At 36.1% G+C, this 20348-nt stretch overlaps 1 protein-coding gene across 4 annotated transcripts in view; it reads right to left on the bottom strand.

The window, feature by feature from the left end:
- The window catches only part of ARAP2 (ArfGAP with RhoGAP domain, ankyrin repeat and PH domain 2), a 136976-nt gene that overhangs the window by 24110 nt on the left and 92518 nt on the right, over positions 1–20348 (bottom strand). For all 4 annotated transcript variants that reach the window (XR_012835383.1, XR_012835384.1, XM_075752342.1 and 1 more), the window contains exons 23-27: positions 19075–19222; positions 18184–18252; positions 8603–8677; positions 7353–7470; positions 2754–2882 (exon numbers count right to left, since the gene is read on the bottom strand). Coding sequence is in view for 2 of the 4 variants with exons in the window: in XM_075752342.1 (XP_075608457.1) it covers positions 2754–2882; positions 7353–7470; positions 8603–8677; positions 18184–18252; positions 19075–19222 (539 nt within the window). In the remaining 2 variants the exon portion in view is untranslated. The remainder of the gene's footprint in view (positions 1–2753; positions 2883–7352; positions 7471–8602; positions 8678–18183; positions 18253–19074; positions 19223–20348) is intronic.

Below are 20348 nucleotides of genomic sequence, written 5' to 3'. Positions count from 1 at the left end.
ACAATGTTTGACATTGCACAACATGAGAAATTAGTTTAAAATCAACAAAATTAGAATGAGTATAATAATTATGAAAAAGCAGAATGTACTATGTATAAGAAACATGGGAAAAGTTGCAGTGATAGGGAAGACAACAGTAAGTTGCCAAGATGAAATGAGGCTAATAAGGTTGTTCCTTTAGGCTCACTATTGAACCAACATTATTTCAAACATCACTAAAGTCTCTAGAAGAAAAAGGAGAAAAGTGCTGATGACACAAAGCTCTGAGGTAACATTACCAGAAAGAAAGGTCAGAAATATCATAATTTAGTCTGTAAGATTCTAAGATAAATCTGAGAACCAAGGGAAAATAATGGAATTCAGTTATAAACACAATATGATCACAGCCCTATTAATTTGACTGCAAAGGAGGAGGACATCCATCCACTCAGTTGTCCATTTGTATGGGCTGAATCCACTGTTAAAAACATAGTTCAAATAGTAGTGGTTGGACATCTGGCCTCAGCCCTACTACTCAGCAAGAAGTAATTATCCACATAAAGAGTGTAAAAGACTGAAAAAGATTAAGGCCTCCCATTCTTCCTTCAAAACAGCAGTTATTTCTTGTGCACTTTGAGATGGAGAGCCCCAGCATAACCACAACTGCCGCCTCCTATAGATACTAGGAGCATCCCTTCCTCAATGACCTCATCCTGCATCTTTTCTCACTCTGACACTATCTAGTGATGGAAGTACAACATGTATCTAAAAAAAGCCCTGTATCTTTTTGTCCTGAAATAGCTGTTTACTTGTTTTAACAGTGTGTACAGATGCAGGATTAGAAAGAGAAACAATAAACACGTAGGATCCTGCAACTACAAAATGTGGATGAATGGTGCAGACTTTCTGTTCATCTTTGCCTACACTTAATATATACACTGTTTTGCTGAAGCTAGTGAACTTACTCCTCAGTATTGCTAATGTTTCAGAGTAAATTTACAAGCTAAAAGTGGACTCAAACCGTAACAAGATGAAATTAATACAGAACTCTGTTTATTTTAAACATTATTTTATTATAACAAGATCCAGTTAGAAAAAGTAATATTTTAGAAGATAAAGTATGTTCAGCATGTAGAAGTTCCTTAAAATGGCAATTCTACTCTCAAGAAAAGATTGTAATACACAAGATGGCTCTGCCATGTAGTTTGCAGAGATCAACAGTGTGAGTCTGCAATATGGCAGAAATTTTTCCCTTCAAACCACTAAGAAAACCAATATAACTTATTTAATAAGGTTTTAATTATTTTAACATCCCCTCAAAAAAAAAAAAAAAAAGCCAGTAAATGTAAACATTCAGTCAAAAGCCAGTGTGTCTCGACTAAGTTCAAATTGAATAGAATTGACGCGAACAACTACTGTAATGGGTTGGGCGAACAAATGGATGTAGAAATTAGAAAAGAAGGAGGGCAAATGGCAGTTCTCCCCTTTAAATAGTATTACATTTTGTAAATTGACACTAGCCTAATCCTTATGTGCTTCTCAGAGCAGTGGTTCACACAATCATTATGACCCATTCCCTTTTCTGACTATACCTCAACGCATACTGAGTGAGGTGATGGGAGTTCATGTATGAAGCTTTTCGTGAAGTAGGCCATTTTCCTCTATTCACTATCTGCTATGACACATTTAGAGATAGTGAAACTCAAACATAAATGTCATGAATAGCACACTTGTTAAAGTTGGTTCATAATTGTGGAATATGCTTTTACAGGGATAAAGGACGATGAGAGAAGGCTATTAGTTTCAGAAGAATAAGCATAATAGCATAACTTTTACGTCTTAAAATCAAGACAAAAGAGATAGAGATGGAGAGATTAAGACCTCTGTGTATGGGGAAGCCAAGAAAAGAAAATATTATATATTTGAATAAGTCATTAGATAGAAACAGATAGGCATTAAATAAGACATCATGTGTCACCATTGCATGTTTTACAGTGACAGCATACAGGATTTCAACTGCTTGAAAACAGGACAGTAATTTTTGGACACGTTTAACTTCTAAACTCCTGCTTCCCTCAAAGCAAATACTGCACATGATTACACAGGACATTTAAATCCAAGTATTATGTAAAGAAAACCAAAATATGACTAGGTCAGCTTATAAATCATATTTTTCCACTATATATTTGAGCTATATTTCCTTTCAAGTGTCAGATCTAAATTCCTGATCCTTTTTAAAGGCTACATACTCTCCAAGTCATTCAGTTGCTTGAGTATGTCATTGAAATTCGCTTTGTAGTTTGGAGGCATAGGATTATATAAGAGAAATTATGAATAGTATACGACATACTTATATAATTATATATAAATTATATGTTTTATATATAATGTAACCATTATATATACACAAGATATACATATATACAGTCCAGAGAGAGAGAGTATAGTATATATGTGGATGGACTGTGTAGACCTGCACTATGGATAAAAGAGCAGTCTCAAGTTTCACAGCAGAAGTTCACCAACTGTGAACTAAATGCAAAGTTTCTGTATACTTTCAGGTTCAAATGGGAGAGCTTATAGTTTGTAGAAACAAGAACGTCCATAATTTCTATGTTTTAAAAAGAAGTCAGCACAACCCTCAGTAAATCAGTAATTTTAAGCGGTAGTAATTCAGATATTCTGGGACACTTTGCCCCAACAAAACAGCTATGAAAGAATTGCCAACCTCATGTCCCCACGTGAAATATCTAAGTTTTAAAAAACATACGTACCACTGTAGAGTTTTATCATGTCTGCTGTTAGAAATCTCTTTATTATCAGATATGCAGTGCCAGGCTCTGGTAGTGAACTCCAGTGAAGAACTTGTTCTAGTACATTCTCTGTATAATGCAGAGGACGTTCTGAAAATGCCAGAGGAAAAAAAACAAAACAAAACAAAACACAATGTTGAAATAAAAAAAAAAACAAAACAACCACAAAACAACAAGATTGGAGGCCCTTAGAAGTTACACATGTCTATACAGAACACTGTCTCATTCCCTTTGAGCTATAGAAGAAAAACACTGCTTTCAAAATAAGACAATTAGACACTTCATTGACTTTCTGCAGCAACACCGTTGCCAGCAGGGTCTGCACAGGTAATGAATATCAAATTAAATAAGCAGTAGTCAAATGTTCAGTGACTCCTTTGTATTTAGTTATGAATATTTTCTTATGTAAAGACACTAAAAAACTGCTTTCAAACTAAATACAAAAGTTAGGAACTATCACAGGGCATACCTAAATATGATCAAACAGAACTGAGACCTGCAGCTTTACTGGGCCTCATTGGCCTAGGCTCAATACAATAATCAATCATCATAGCTACCAGTTCTCTGCAATCAAAACCCAAAGAATTTGGAGCAATTATAGTGAAAACACCCCAAACTGGTATAGATTATATTGTTTGTTAATAATCAAAGGAGAGTGAGACAGACTCTTGGTTTCATTACATTCCTTTTACTAGAAGGGAAAAGTATGTGGTCTCACTAGGTCTTCTCCCCACTGCTGTGGTCAGGCAATTTCCAGACTTGTACTTTTATAGTCCAACCTCATACAAAGAGTACAGCAAGATTAAAATACCAATAGATGAAGGCGTGACTGGACTGTACATGTGCACTTCAACACTTCAGTTGCTCAAACATTTATTGATAGCTATCATCCATCCTAAAAGCGAAACTGAAACCCTTTCACACAACCGAAAAACTGCAGTGATGAGAAAGTCCAGCCGGTACTCCATACAAACCTCAGTTCACACACCAAATGAAAGTAGGGAAGATCTTGCAAATAGTCCCTAAATCTGCATTACCAGATCCAGCAGAAATCTGAGTGTGTCACGTACTGCTACACAACCTGAGGTATCACACAAGGCAACATGGATGTGGCTGGAGGGAGACTACAGTTCCCCTCTCCATTAATCCTTCCTCCACACACGCACTCCCCTGAAGGCTTTCATCTGCTCAGCAGTAAGCACCTACTGTAATTCATGAAAGCACAAAAACCTTAATGATGGCTTTGCGGGCTACAACTTACAGCAGTGGATCCAAGTGTCACTTTATTTCCAAAGAGAGATTTTTCCAAAAGTTCTGAGTCCCCATTTGCACACCAACTTATGTGGGTCAGGCCTTGAGCAGAGCTGGGTGCAGCTCCTGGGAAGTCACACCTGTGTGACACTGTCACGTTGGGTCAGGCAGTCTAGCCCTGTGTCTCTAAAGTACTGAAGGGAAAAGTATGCCACCATAATCTCATTTTTCATTTCTGCTAGGGTAGATGAATATGAAATGTCAACAGCTGCTTTGGGACTGTCCAGCACTACACTCTAGCAGAACGTATTTTCCTGAACACCTGAACACCAGAGCTTCAGAATGCGGCAGCCACAAATAACACACTTAAGTGACAGAAAAAAACTCCGCTGTTTTGGGATGCAAAAAACCTACCTTACCTGTAGACCTGTTATACCACTTATATAAAGATTTTATTATTCAGACATGACAACAAAGCAGCCTAACAAAAATACTATTCCGTAGACAGCAGCTCAGTCCCTACTTTGTAACCCCACTTCTTCTGGCCTTTTTGTTCTAAATGGTCAAACTTTTAAAATTTATTTTCAACTTTTGGGAAACCGTGGGTTTTGATGTGATAAAGTTAAAACAATTTGTTGTCTTTGTACAAGAAAGCAAAATCCATTTTAAGGAGAACTTTACAAATCAAAGGCAGGAAACACTGGCAAATCACCACATCTTCCTAGAACACCAGCACTCCCAGAGTAAACACCTACTGTTTTATTTATAGTTACATTTAAGACCATCTGTCATCATGCATTACACGGTACATAAATCATCATGCTGAAATGCATTAGCTATTTTACTGGCAACACACCTCATTTACAAACTATCCATCAAGCACAAATTACCAAAAAAAAATATATACACCCTATTTTATAAAAGCATATGGTATTGAACGTTCTGCATTAGGTTAGATAAAATTATCAATTATTTCAACTTTTCTACATGCAAATAATTTAGCTGGTTTTTTAATATTGCAATTTTAGTATTTTGAACAGCAAGCAGTCAACACATATGTCCAATTACCCTTTTACTTCGGTCATCATATGCTGGTAAATATCCAAACCCAGTAATTTTCAGCTTAAACAACATTAACTATCAGGAGAAAATTACTTTTTAGAAAATATAAGATTCTAATTTTCTTGGCTTCTCAGGGTTCATTTTCAGGGCAGTATATCTTAAAAAGTAAAATAACTCTTATAAAACTTCAGGTTTGAGTGTAAAACTGAATACCACCATGCACTGGACAGGTACCAGATCATGGCAGGAACACAAGCAGAAAATTAATTTCTGTCAGAAAGACACTGCGACCATTGATATATGTTTGAAACAAATAAGCAAACTTCATTTCTGTCATGACATGTCAGAATCTCAACTTATTTGTAAATTAGATTATGCAATGTTGAATGGTGTTTCTTAAATGATGCTAGTAAGATCAACTTCTAGCAGCAAAGAATCAAGTAGGTTTTTTTAGTTTTTTAGTGTCGCATTTGGATCAAGGACTACACAGGACTGTTTTTCTCTGTTATTTTCTGTGTTTCAGCCTTTTGAAAATCTGCCAGATTCAGCCTTAGCACTAAGGAGCCTTCCTAAGTGTATTGCATTACTACATGCATTATTTTTATTCTTCAACATTATTAATTCAGTTCGCCTGTTCTGATGCACAGATTCTTCCAGAAAGGGGTCCATGAAGAAGACATTTCACTAACACAGTCTCTACTGCTTGGAATCAGGTGCTGAATTAGACTTCTTGATTGATTGTTTTAGTTTTAAAACACAGGTATGCCATTTCTACCTTGCATTGTAAACTCTTGTTTCAATGAGATATGCTCTAATCCCTTGCTAGTATTTATTGTCCTATATATTGTCCTTTGTATTTACTTTCATGTTCTCTTGGCCAATTCTAGATTAGTTTTCATTTGTCTGTAAGTGTTATATATTAAATTTAAGAAAGTAAAATTCCCTCTTGAAATTTTTCCATTACTCAGTCAAAAGAAATAGGATTTCTAGAGTACTTGCACGAGTTATCAGGACTCTTCTAAAGATAACAGATGCTAGCATTCTTTGTCAGTTGACACCCGCATCTATGAATCTGGAAATGAACTCTATGTTACAACTCTACACATCACCACAAGGCTGCAAGATGCAAGGAGGAATCAGGATCATTTATTTTAACTCAAAAGGGAGAATGCATTTGCATTCTTGTTACTGATACTGCCAAGGTAAAGACAGTATATAAGGAGTATTAGTGAATCTGAAGAGGTTATTGTAAGCACATCTGAAAATCAAGTACAACAAAACTATTCAAACAATCTTGGAACATTTAGTAATCTTAGTTATCTCCATTTTTTAATACTTTTTTTTAAAACTTGAAAATAGGTATCTTTGCTACAGAAATAAATTAGTCTGTAACATGAAAATAGTAAAAGCAGCAACTTACTATGAAGTGCAAACAGATGTTGCTTTTTACTAAAAGCATTTCTGTCCCCCCATATTCTTCAAAAATCAGATGGCATTAGTGAATATTCATCAAAATACAATGTTTTAATTAAAAAACCCTCTATTACTCTATGTAATTTTAAGTATCTCTAATAATAAAGCGCAAGTTCCAGCATGCGTAAAGCACTCCCAATGTTAAAACCTCTTTACAGTTCATGAATATTGCGACCGTGTGACATTTGCTCTTGTTGGCAGCAGAACCATATTTAAAACAAATCTTTCAAGATTCTACTAGATGCACCATAATGCCACTTGCCATAAACACAGGATTACACACTTTATGCCTCTTTTTTTATCCACACAGATAAAGTAATTGACTAAATAATAAAAAAGATCCTCTCCCCTAAGGATTACATATATTTTCTCATTTCATTTTCTGAAAAACATTATTCCTTATAAAATCAGCTGCTGACATTCTAATGAAAATAAGTTTCTTCTTTGAGACTTATTGGTAAGATCTACTTTTCTATAGCTGATGACTAATGAACTGCAAAGCAGAGAAACATAAAGAACTTTTTTTTCAGCCCCCAATTTATAAGCATTTTAAAACAATTCATCACATTATTTCTCGTGAAGTGTAGAAAGAAATCATGCAGATGCCCCAGTAACCAAATGTAAAACAACAGCATGGAGGCTAATTTTTTGGGCTAATTTTTGTTTTGTTTCTATAAACTTTTTAGTAACTCTTTAACTAAGCTTTTGATTATGTTAAGTATTTAAAAATAAAAATAATAAAATGTGATGAACATGCATAAATTTGTCACTAACCTAGTTCTCCATTTTCAAGTACTTCAAAAGCAGCCCAGATATCATCTTTGTTGGGAATGATGTTTTTGATTCCTAAAACATCATTAGTTAATTCTTCTGCTTCCATCAAAGGTGATACCTGTAATACAAACTGAGTCAGTTTATAATATATTACAATTACTGTTTTCTGATTTCTTTTTTCAAAATCTTCCTCCTTGCAATTGACTTTAAAAAAAAAGGGGGGGGGGGGCCAAAAAAAATCAGACATAATGAGTTGGAAACCCATACATTATTTGTCAGTCTCCAGCACGCTTTCCTTATTTTGTTCCATGAAATTGAAGTTATAATTTTTAGCTGACTGATAACTTGGTAACTTGAAATTCCTTCTCTCTACCCTGAAAAATTAGGAAGAAAAAAAAAAAAAAGCACCATGATATGTTTTCTTGGGTATGGGAAGGTAAATATTATAGAAGTACCTTTTTTTAATCTTAGCAATGCATATTCCCATTTTTATTCCTATTAAAAAACCCATGTCTTATGTGCATGTATCTATGTATACTACATACCACGTATATGTACAAACACAAGTGTTTGAGAGACATATGCTGAACAAAACAAAAAGGAAACGGAAACAGAGAGGTGTAAGATTTAAAAAAACAAAAGCAAAAAATTATTGCCCTAAACTTTCTGCCTACTGCATAACAATATCTGTCCTTTGCCATTACAGAAATGAAATCTTTTTTCCTCAGCATCCAAACAATAGAGCACTACTACATGGAGATGAGTGTGTTTCAAATACACTCAGATACAAGGCTGAAAAATCTCAATTATAGTAAGGAACAAGCTTTGGTTTCTTAACGCTCAAGGAAATCAGATAGCCACTGGCAAAAAGAAAAATCAGGAGGAAAGTAATTTAAATGGCCTTGTACTATTGAATAAAAGCAGCATTCACTGTGTACTTAACGTTCTTGTGTGTTGCACCCGTACAGCTGCAAAAACTTATACCACTGGATATTGCAGTAGAAGTGAAGGAGGATGTCTCCTCTTTAAAGTCGTGTCATAACATTCTCCTTAACAATGCATAATAATCAGTCTTTACAAACTTTAGGCAACACAGAAAATTTTTTTTTTAAAATTATTTAAAAAAACAGGGATAGATATAAATTCATACTTTCATTATGTAATTACATAAAAACATGTATGAAAATAAATTTGGTACACTTCATGAGAAAGTGCTTAGTAAAAACACTGCATCACTTTTATACACTAACCCTGATTATAATACTACAGTCTGGCTCCTTTCTTTCCACATAAACTTCAATAAGCAAATCTCCAGCCTGGGAAACCTAAAACAAAACAATTAAAACAAAATTAGACTGTCTTAAAATTATTTTAAACATCCATTTAAATAGGGAAAGTACAATTACCATCTAGTAGATATGCTAGAACCTACTGAACTCAAACTTTTTTTTCCACCCACTTATCTACAAAAATAGTCCAAATGTTGACTCTAATGGGAAAACCCACGCTACATTCACTTTTGACTAATGTAAGTTAAAAAACTGAAAACTATTCACAGATTCAAGGGGAAAATTCAAACCCTGACTAATCCAATAGAATCATATCAAACAAAATGAACACACTTTACAAATATCCATTCCAGAGCGGAAAAACTAGGGGAGATGTGAAATAAGTGGAAATTTTAAATATATATATTTAAGACTGCAAAGTCTAAAATGAGTGTACCTCAGTATCTTAAACTGCCAGAACCATAACTCTGATTTAGAGGTTAGCCAGGCTCACTTCAGAGACAAAACAGATGAATAGAATTTAAAACAATGAAAAAAGACAGGACAGGAACCCCAAACTGAAATGAGTTCGTTGGAAATGAGAGGAAAAATTACAAATAAGAGAATATTTCTGTGACATAGTCATATGTAGATATCCAGATAATCAGAATTAATAACTAGGAAGACCACATTTATAATTATTAATCACAATGAAAACTTGTCAGTAAATATTTAAAAAAGGAATCAAAACAAATGCTCTTGCTATCAACCTCAAATACAGCTCTTCAAATTTCTTGGAAAGATATCTAAACTTTATGTACAATGCTAACGTGGAATAATTAGATAATAAAGCAAATGTATTACATAATAGTTTTGTATACTCAATGCCAACAAACATAACTTAAGAATGCCTAACAATAGGAAATTTACAAAGAAATCGGAAAGTCAGTAAATCCAACATTTTATGAACAAGGCGAAAAATCTGATTCGTGAGAAGGAATTTCATATTTTCCATTATTAGTAGCTTTGCTCATCTATGGCAATAAAATTATCTTAGTGGATGAGAATTTACTTTATACTTTTCTACAGTTAAAAATGTCTCATGTTTTGCCTGCTCTACCTCCCTTGCAGTACAGTCATAAGCATCTTCAAGAGATTGTAATTCATGCCAATACTAAAAATATTTTCCAAAACTAAATACATGGTGATGATCAGAGCATAGTAAGAAAAAAATAACGCAGAAAAGTGGACCTTTCAGAAGGTGTACCCTTTTATTAATAAGCCAATATAAAGAATTAATAATTAAATTAACATTAGGAATAACAATTTGTGTCTTAATTTTGAGAACAGTATTCATAGTGATGCTTATTATTTATATATTACTACAAACAGAGAAAGAGGTTAAGAAAAGTAAAAAACTGCATCATATACAGAATAAGATGTGGAGAAAATGATAGAAACAGGCAAGCATTGGGATACAATCTGACTAATTTACAGAACCTAAAACTACATTTCTATAGAAAAATAAATGGCAGCACTCAATTTTAAAGAACGCTAACATTCTGAAAAACGGTGACTTTAAAGTTAGCTTAGCCTCTGAGAATAGAAAACTAATGGAAACATTTGTGAGGAAAAACATTACAAAGCTACTTTGAAGAAAGCTGCTTAATTATAGTAGCACAGACTCAAAAAAGCTCATTTAGTTGTAAAATTTGCTTTTCAGATGATATTACAGAAAAAAGGTTGGAAATAAGAATGAAGCTGACATTTGATTTCCACTGGGCTCATGTAAACAACCGTATGGAAAGAAAACGTGATGTAAATTACAGCAGCAAACAGAAACAACTGGCATAAGTATATGGTGGACAGAAAATGAAGAACAGCTAATGAAGTGCCACCTGGAATGGAACTTCAGTGACATTTCAGACACGAGAACTTCCAGGCCTTCAGCAGGAATTTGGTTCAGTTGTTGTTCTCTGAATACACTGCATCACCAGCCTGGAGATAATACTACTGCAGCAACCTATATACTCAAATGTAGTAAGTATCCACATCACTGATTTTCCCACAAATATGCATACATTTTGACACAATGATGTCAGACAGTCAGATGTTAAATGGAAAGGATTCTTACACAAAATTCTTAATTGTAGTTGCTTGAGGCATAACTTGCCAATCACCCATGCTTACATCACTCGGTCTGCATCATGTCATCAGTTCTAACAGTAACTGGAAGCCCATCCAAAAATGTTCCCAAAGAGCTACCTCTCCTGCATGAGCCTGAAGGCCAATCTCCATGCTACATGGTCTGCATACGCAAGCCTTCCACACGCATGGTTCTGCAAACTGCTTACAGGCTGGAATGAATGACGGTAGCTACTGACAGAGGAACTAGAGCAGCTGAAAAAGAGTATGTTTCGGCATACCCCTTTCTTCCACTGAAACAACGAAAGATATCAAGTTAAAGTTACACCATTACAACTAACCACTGGTTCTAGTCTGAAAATGTTTATCCTATTTCAGGTCTGTACTGGCAAATACAGCTCATGACAATCGGCTGGGGTCTGGCTAGTCTTTGTATAGTGTTAATGAAAGCATCAAATGTTAAGTTAGACTTAACAACAGCAGTTTAAAAGAAGTTTACGTGGCCAAGCCTGGTAAAACACAAAGTGTAGGCATCCATATAATCTAGTCTTTTGAACTTATGAGTAATATGCACTTTACACTCATGACAGGTTATAAATGTAAAATCTAACAAAGAGGAAGGTGAATTGTTTTCAAAAGCACTTAGTGTTAGTCCAGGTCTGGCTATAATGTATTCCCCCAGCAAATTCTACTGACAACACCATGCATAGTTAGGGAAATCTTGAATTCTTCTAGAGAAAAAGCTATATATAAAATCTCAAAACATCCTTGTCACCACTTAGAAGAAGCTTCTTTAATCAGTGGGCTTCAGACAGTAAATACTTTTAAATAATAGCAAGTGCACCATCTTTGATCAGAATTCTGCATTGAAGTGGTCCCAGGCATGAGACATCCATGCATTTCACATGTTATCTGCACATGGAGTTTCAGAAAAATCTGTTTTTAAATTGAAACACTAATTACATTAATCATGTCTACTACAGAAAAATGGCAACTGGCAAAAAATGTTCCACAGCTTCATTCAGAGGGGAAAAATGTTCATAGTCACAATCAAATTGCCACAAATGACAGTCAGGCTCTTGAGGACTCCATTCCTCAGTTGTTACATCCAAGGGGGTAACAGGCTGACATAACGGAGAGAACACAGTCCCTATCCTTAAAAGCAGTTCAAACTTCAATTTACCAACCAGTAAAAAGTAGAAGTTTTATTCTAATGTCCATTGCTTATTCAGAAAGCTAAAAAGAAAAAGGCTGTTCTCTCAAATAAGTGCTTCCAAACAACTAAGGTCTGCTAAGTTCACGTTTGCTATCTTGACTTCCCGTGGGTCTTATTCCAGGAAATGTCATACAGAGTAAAGATACCAATGATTTGGTAAGATCCAAAATCATTTTCTAACTCAAACTCAGCATTTCATGATGTCTTCAGACACAATATCGTCAGAGATTAATGAATAAAATCCAGCAGCTCAGTTACTATTTTCCTCATAACAGATTGTGAAAATGTGTGCTGAATATTAAGAATTCATGTTTTCCAAATAGGAATCTGGAATCACGTCAGATAAACAATTTTAAAATGCCCCAGTGACCAAGCCTGTTCTAGAAATTTTGCATTACTTATTTTATTTATAGGGAGAAGAACATCAATCAAAGTTTTAAGTTGAGATCATTGTCCTGTTTGGGAAACAGGGAAGTCGATCATTCTATATACTATTTTTCATTTTATGTCATTCAAGTCTATATTAAAGAATAAAGCCATGAAACAATGTACACAATTCATAGTGCAAATCCATTTTTCCTATACAATAGAAACCATACAGCATAAAATATTTGATTATATCTTAAGAGTAAAATATTTCTAGAAGACTGAAAAAGGTGGTACTTTACTACAATATCTTTTCATTAATAATAAATTTTTCTGTCATCTTCTCACATTGAGATTTTCTAGCATATAGATATTTCTGATATATTTTTCCTCTGTTTATGCAACAGTTCATATGGACATCCAAAGTATTTGGTCATAAAGTCTTAAGCAATGCAAGAAGAGATTAAACAGATTTTTCTGCCTTTAATTTCACAATAGCAATCCTGAAAACCATCACTTATGTACAGGGGTACTCAACAAATTAGCCTTTTCTATTACAACATTCTTGGTACCTAAAGTTTCTTTTCTTACTTCTCCCTTCCCTACCCATTTCAGAAATAACTTAAGTGCTTAATCTAGGACAGAAGGGTATGTCCGGCATCTAGGAGCTTTGCACTAAATTCTTAAAATAGAAATACTGCTTCTTGCATGACACAATGCCTGAGTTCATGCCACCAGAAACCTAACAGCGTGGGCCTGGAAAGAATCAGGGCACACTCTGGTCAGGCATCTGCCCTGAGCAACTGGGGTCCCAAAATCACAGAGCAAGCCAGGGAGTGCTTCTGCACCTCAGGTAAGGTTAGTCCTCATGCACCTAGGACTTTTGGACTTTCACAACTCTGTCGTATGCAAACACAAGAGCTCTTGCCAGGGAAAAAAACCCAGCAAAACACCACCAAAAAAAACCCCCACCCAACGCTGAGATGGAAATCATAGGTGTGGTGTAATAACTTACTCTAGAAATTCTCTGAGAAAGCACTTAATGAATACAGCAAAAATTTAAAGATAAACCCAGGTGGTAACACAATTCAGTGAAATTTAATACCAGTGAAGTCATGTCTAGGAGACCTAGTAGGCAGACTCCATTGTTCAGCTGAGACACTCTCATACATCATATCTAAGTATTTAGCACTTATTTACCACATTCTTTGGAGAACCTTTTTTCCCCACTGGATGAAAACACAGATTTTCAAATGTATACATTTAAATACAATTCCTAATGCATTTCTTTTTAGCCCTTTCTCTCCCTTTAAACTCAAGTAGAAAGTGCCATTTTCTTCAACTTTTAAGTTCTACTTGTACAAGTGTTCGCTAGTAAACTAAAAGTAGTCATTTCTAGCAATGAGTTAAGAATTAATGAGAACAAATTTGACAGTCGCATACCACTAATAAAATAAGAAGCCCTTTCACTGCTGCCTTCCAAATTTTAAGTGCTATAAAGCACTGCAAATCATCCCTTTCTATTTAGGAGGCATGGATGGATTAGCAAAGAGCTCCTGACTGAACTCAGACGTACAAATGAGGTGTAGAAGAGATGGAAGCAGGGGCAGGTGACCCAAGAAAAGCGGAGAGCTACTGTCCCATTGTGCAGGGATAAGGTTAGAAAAACCAAGGCCAACCCCAAGTTGAAGCTTGCAAGGGATGCAAAGGACAACAGGAAAGGATTCTCCAAGCACATAAACAGCAAAAGGGAGACTAGGGAAAACGTGGGCCCGCTGCTGAATAGGGCAGGGGACCAAGTGACAAATCACACAGAAGAGGCCAAGGTACTCAACACCTTTTTTGCATCAGTCATTACCAGGCCCTTGAAAACAAAGGGAAGGTCTGGAGCAAGGAAGATTACCCTCAGTGGAAGAGGACCAGGTTAAGGAGCACTTAAAGAAACTAGATATATGTAAGTCCATGGGGTCTGACAAGTAGGACGCACGAGTGCTGAAGAATCTCACTGATGGCACTGTAAAGTTACTCTCATTGTCTTTGAAGAGTCATGACTACTGGGAGAGATTCTCAAAGACTGAGAGAGCACAAGTATCGATCCCATCTCCAAGGGCAAGAAGGAAGATGTGGGGAGGTACAGGCTGGTCAACCTCACCTCAGTCCCTGGGAAGGTGAAGGGGGAAAGCCTCCTGGAAAGCATTTCCAAACACATGAATGAGAACAAGGTGGTTGGGATTAGTCAGCATGGACTTACGGAGGGGAAATCATGTTTAACCAAACTGATAGTCCTCTACAATGAGGATACTACTGGTTGAAAGGATAGCAGTGGATATTTTTTACCTTAGTTTTAGTAAAGTCTTTGAGAATGTCTCCCATATCATCAGCAACAAGCTGACAAAATACAGGCCAGGTAAGTAGACAGTAATGTGGACTGAAAACTGGCTGAACAGCCGGGAGACCATTAATATTTATTAATGACCTGGATAATGCAACAGAACACATCCTCAAGAAGTTTGCAGATGGTACCAAGCTGGGAGGAGTAGCTGATGTATTCAGAAGGACCTTGACAGGCTGGAGAACTGGGCAGAGAGGAACCTCATGAAGTTCAACAAGGGGAAATGCAAGTCTTGCACCTTGGGAGGAGTAATCCCAGGTATCAGTACACACTGGGGGACAACCAGCTGGAAAGCAGCTTTGCTGAGAAGGACCTTGATGTCCTAGTATACAACAAGCTGATCATGAGCCAACAGTGCATGCTCACAGAAAAGAATGCCAATGGCCTAGTGGACTACATTAGGCAAAACACTGCCAGCAGGTCAAGAGAGGTAATTCTTCCCTCCTATTCAGCACTGGTGAGGCCACATCTGGAGTACAGTGTCCAGTGCTGGGCTCCTCTGTACAAGACAGATATGGAACTACTGGAGAGAGTCCAGTGAAGAATCACCAAGACGATGAAGGGACTGTAGCGTCTTTCTCTAAGAGGCGGAAAGAGTTGAGACTGTTCAGCCCACAGAACAGAAGGCTTGGAAGGAATCTTACCAACATGTACAAATACCTGATGGGAGGGAATGAAGAACACTGAGGTACCCTTCTCAGAGACATCCAGTGACAGGACCAGAGGCAATGGGCACAAATTAAAAGCACACAAAATTCAATCTGGACACAAGAAAACAATTAATTATACTATGAGGGTGGGCAAACACTGAAAGAGGTTGCCCAGAAAGGTTCTGTCCTTGGAGATATTAAAAATCTGACAGGACAGTCCTAGACAACCTGCTCTAAGAGGCCATGCTTGAGCAGCAGTTGTAATTAGACTAAATGATCTCAACAGTTTCCTTCCAACCTAGACAACTGGAATAAAGCTGCATTAGAAGTTCAGATTGGATATAAGGAAAAGGTGCTTCACTAAGAGGGTGGCTCGTCACTGGAATAGGCTCCCCAGGGAAGTGGTCACACCACCACGACTGTCAGAATTCAAGAAGCATCCGGGCAATGTTCTTAGTCATATCGTTTAGTTTTAGGTAGTCCTGTAAGGAGCAGGGAGCTGGGACTGGATAATCCTTTCGGGTCCCTTCCAACTTATTATTCTATGATTATATGACAATTCTGTGATAAGGTAGCAGTTTTTAAGGTTAAAGTGGTATTACTATTTTTTGTAAAGAATTTAAAGCTTAGCCATGTGTGTTATGAGAATCAAGCCAGAGTCTATTAACACAGTAGGTGTAACCAGCAATTCAGAAAGCTGATTATTAATGCTAGAGGCTTTGCTGAGAGCAACATAAGAACAGTTAAAAGCCCAGTTCAATCTTTCTGTAACTCCACCTCCCAACAACCTGAAGAGTTCCAGGGAAACCAGTCCAAACAGTCCCAATTATTCATGAAGGTTCCAATTTGATTATAAAGTTTAAAATTGGAAGACTAGCTTTTCAGGTGCTGGAAGCTTTTTAATAAAAACCTTACCAATTTTAGAAAGCCTAGACTTTTATTAAAAATTGAAAAAAAGCAAGTGTCTCTTTTTCTTCAGCCTTCTAAAGACAATACACCTCATAAAGGTGATTTCGCAGTGGTATCTGGGGTGGAAAAAATACAGAACAAAACCATTTTATTTGGGTCTTCTCTATATTCCTCACAGCTTCAGTTTTAAACAAACCCACCTAGCCATCAGTCGCTATCATAGTATTCAATCCGTCAACAGCCTTTCAGTTTCCTTTCTACTTTTTTCTCCCTAACTAATCATAATGTCTCCACTACCACTCTCTACTCATGAAACTCCTCTCACATCTCCCTAATTTTTCCAGAAGGTATTACAAACATTTAACCATTATGGCTTCCCAGAATTGCCTGGAAAATGTTAATAGTGTGACAAGCTGTAACAAGCATTTTTTTTGCTTCTAAAATCACAGAAAAGAATGTATTTAAAAGTATATGTGTTTTCACTATCTTGGGCTTCAAAATTTTATTCTCTAATCTCAATAAGATCCTTTTCATGGACTCCAGAAAAGGTACTTCAACCCCTGCCTTGCAGAATGCTCTTAAGGATATCAAGTTTGGGTGTTTTTTGCCACTACCAAGGCAGATGTTTCCATTCTGCAAGACAGACACCAGAAATAAACTTGAAATTGTTTCCCAGTGACTTGGTCACTCCCCACTGGGCACCATGAGAAGGAAACAGGCATTCTACCTTCTGTATGTATATTCACAGTAGGTCATTATGGTCAGAAAGCTTCACGCTACTCTGACCCAGACAATAAGGGAATATGAGATAAAACTCCACATAGCAATTCACAGAACATGCAATTTCAACGTGTATTTGCAAGACCCTGTCTTCTTAATGACGGCTTACGAGGTACCACCAAACTGTTGCTGGAAGGGGGAAGGCAGCCAACAGACAAAGCATTATAGATTTTTTTTCTGTTAGCTTTCTAGTAGTTTCTAAGGCCCTATAAGCTCCAAAATCACCAAAAGCTTCTCCTCCACTACTTTAGATTTCTGAAAAAGCTTTTAAGCTCCCTATATTTCCTTTTACCTCTCTTAATTCAGCCACCTTTGCAGTGTTATGAAACTTTCTAATTTTTGCTTTAATTAGGACTGTACACAAATACCATTCAGACAGTGAAACATGCTATCACTTTGTTTCTCACCATGCTGAAGTTATTCAAAAATTGTTATAGGTAAGACTGGAACTCAAGATGATAAGTGACATAAGATCTCCCATTTTCCTACACTGTATCCTGAAGTTCAGTTTGACTTTTAGTGTGTGTCTGAAGCTTCCCCAAATACTATTTGTGTTTTGGGGTACTACAAATGATCACAAAACAGGATGTAGCTAAAGATTCAGATGCTTTAAACTCTAAAAAGGATGGTGAAACTCTAATGAAGAGAGACTAGGTATATCCAAAGCTCATGAAATAAAAGTATTCATATACTCGACAGTATTTAATATGCATGTTGAAAATAAAAACAAAACAAAAAAAAACCCACCCCAAAATCAAAACCAAATAAGAACAGGTCATCACTTTCACACTTGCAAAGGTTGACCATTTCTTTCTAGTACAATTTATGAAGCATGGTAAAAGCACATAACAACTTTGAATTATCCCGTTGCTCAGGTCAGAACATAATTCCACAGTATGCTTTACACAGAACTGTTTTGCTTTATCAGTTTATGCCTTCTCTTTTATTTAATTTTATTTCTCTCAGCTCTGTAGTTAATAACACTGGGCACTATACAAACTTTGATACATTTGATTACATTTAGAAATCTAAATATAAAAACTTGTAAACAACAAAACAGTCTTTGTTAAAATTGTTTTCATACCAGTTGATATTTGCTGCTTACCTGAGTGTCTTTCCACTTGGTAATAAAGCTGTTCTCTATATCCATTTGTTTGACCTGGTCTTCATTTATCTGTTAAAATGGACAATTTTCATCAATTAACGAGTACAATGGAGCTAGTATAAAAATTACAACATAAACTAGCAAACAGTAATTTAATATAATAAACTAAGATAAATACAAATATAAATATGGAGGAGTACATACATCCAATCATAGTAAGTAATAATTATGTAACAATAATAAATATTATTTCAATTAACAATACTCTTAATCATGTTCCTATAGAAGCAGCTGTGCAAAATATTGTATCAGTCAGAAAAAGCACTTCACTGATGGGATGTTACTATAAATTTTACCAAATACACGTTAGAAGAGAGAGGACTCCATGAAAAACTGCCAAACAATGTTATAGTGGCACAGTAAACTCCAAACCAAAATGGCTAATACAAATTGCTCCTAATAGTATTTTTCCTATCCAGCTGGATTTAATGGTCTTTCTAGGCCTAGGGAATCAAACACTTTCTCTAGTCTTTATTGTAACCACAACTCAGAGATTAAGAACACAGAATTCTTCCATGTTTCAGTTCTGATCAGGTCCGTAAAATCTGAATAGAATTGGTATGCTGGTGTCGGCAAGAAGAATGTGCACCATTTTAGACAACAGTAGCTCACAGCAATTCTATAAATACCGTCTTTCCTACACAGGCTAAGCTAGCTGGGAAATAAAATTTAAAGCAGACAAAGAACAACGGCCACCGAATTAAGAGTTCAAAAGCCCTGCAAATCCTCAGACAGCGTAACTAATAGCAAGATCATCTTTAAGAAAATTTCGATATTTTAGCATGTCTAACAGCTGAGCAATTAGGACACTTTTATATAAAAGATACCTACATCAAAAAGTTGCACATAATTTTTAATTAGATCTTCAATTACATTGACTTCTTCACTAGTTTGGCCTTTAGTTTGAAATAAGCATGAGGAAAACACCATGGCTAGATTGTGAGGGTTCATATGATTGATTTCAGAACACTTCTGCACCCTGTTGAAGGAAAAATAAACATATTTAGAAGGCTCCATTGTTCCTTTATTTGTATGACGTTCCTCTACAGAATATGGAGTGCATTTCAAAAATAACTACATTAAATGCAGTGAAAAAAGTCTAATTTCTTTTTTAGTTTTTTAAAATATTTCTTTTATACTCTTTATCTCACGTCACATTACAGAAATGAAAACTTAACACTTTCTATCAGCATCTTAATGGATATAAAAATTATTTTAGAATGGAATAAAAATAGAATAGTTCAGTTGAAGGGACCTACAAAAATCATCTAGTCTGCCTGCCTGATCACTTAAGGGCTGACCAAAACTAAAAGCATAAGGGCATTGTCCAAATGCCTCAAACACTGACAGGCATGGGGCATCAACCACCTCCCTAGGAATCCTGTTCCAGTATTTGGCCAACCTCTCAGTTAAGAAATGTTTCCTAATGTCAAGTGTGAACCTCCCCGGATGCAGCTTTGAAGTGTTCGCACGCTCCCTATCACTGGATCCCAGTGAGAAGAGCTCAGCACCTCCCTCTCCCTTCCCCTCCTCAGGAAGCTGTAGAGAGCAGTGAGGTTGCCCCTCAGCCTCCTCTTCTCCAAACTAGACAAGCCCAAAGTCCTTAGCCACTCCTCATACGACATGTCTTCCAGCCCTTTCACCAGCTTTGTTGCGCTCCTCTGGATGCATTCAAGGGCCTTCCCCTACTTCTTAAAGTCTGGGGCCCAGAACTGCACACAAGACTCAAGGTAAGGCTGCACCAACGCTGAATACAGATGCACTATATTATGTTACATAAGTGCAACCTATAAACTTATGATCTAAGATCAAACCAAATGCGGAAAGAAATTAGATCCTTCTTAGTTTCTATACTTATGGTAAAGTTTTCTTTCCTAAAGTTCTGTTGTTTATATAATGTGTCCTCTTTTAGAAGCAAACACTTTAAAGTATCACCAAATTTTGGCCATTATACACATGAATTCAAAATACTTTCAGAAAGATATAACAGCATATTAATATATCTGAACTGGATATACCTAGAAACATTGTTAAACACAATACTTACTATAATATTTATCCCAATAATGGCAGCAATTGGTTTAATAATCGTATAAACAGTTCTT

The sequence above is a fragment of the Balearica regulorum genome, chromosome 4, assembly GCF_011004875.1.
Source record: "Balearica regulorum gibbericeps isolate bBalReg1 chromosome 4, bBalReg1.pri, whole genome shotgun sequence".
NCBI classification, from domain to species: domain Eukaryota; kingdom Metazoa; phylum Chordata; class Aves; order Gruiformes; family Gruidae; genus Balearica; species Balearica regulorum.
This window is presented reverse-complemented; position numbering and strand designations above follow the sequence as displayed.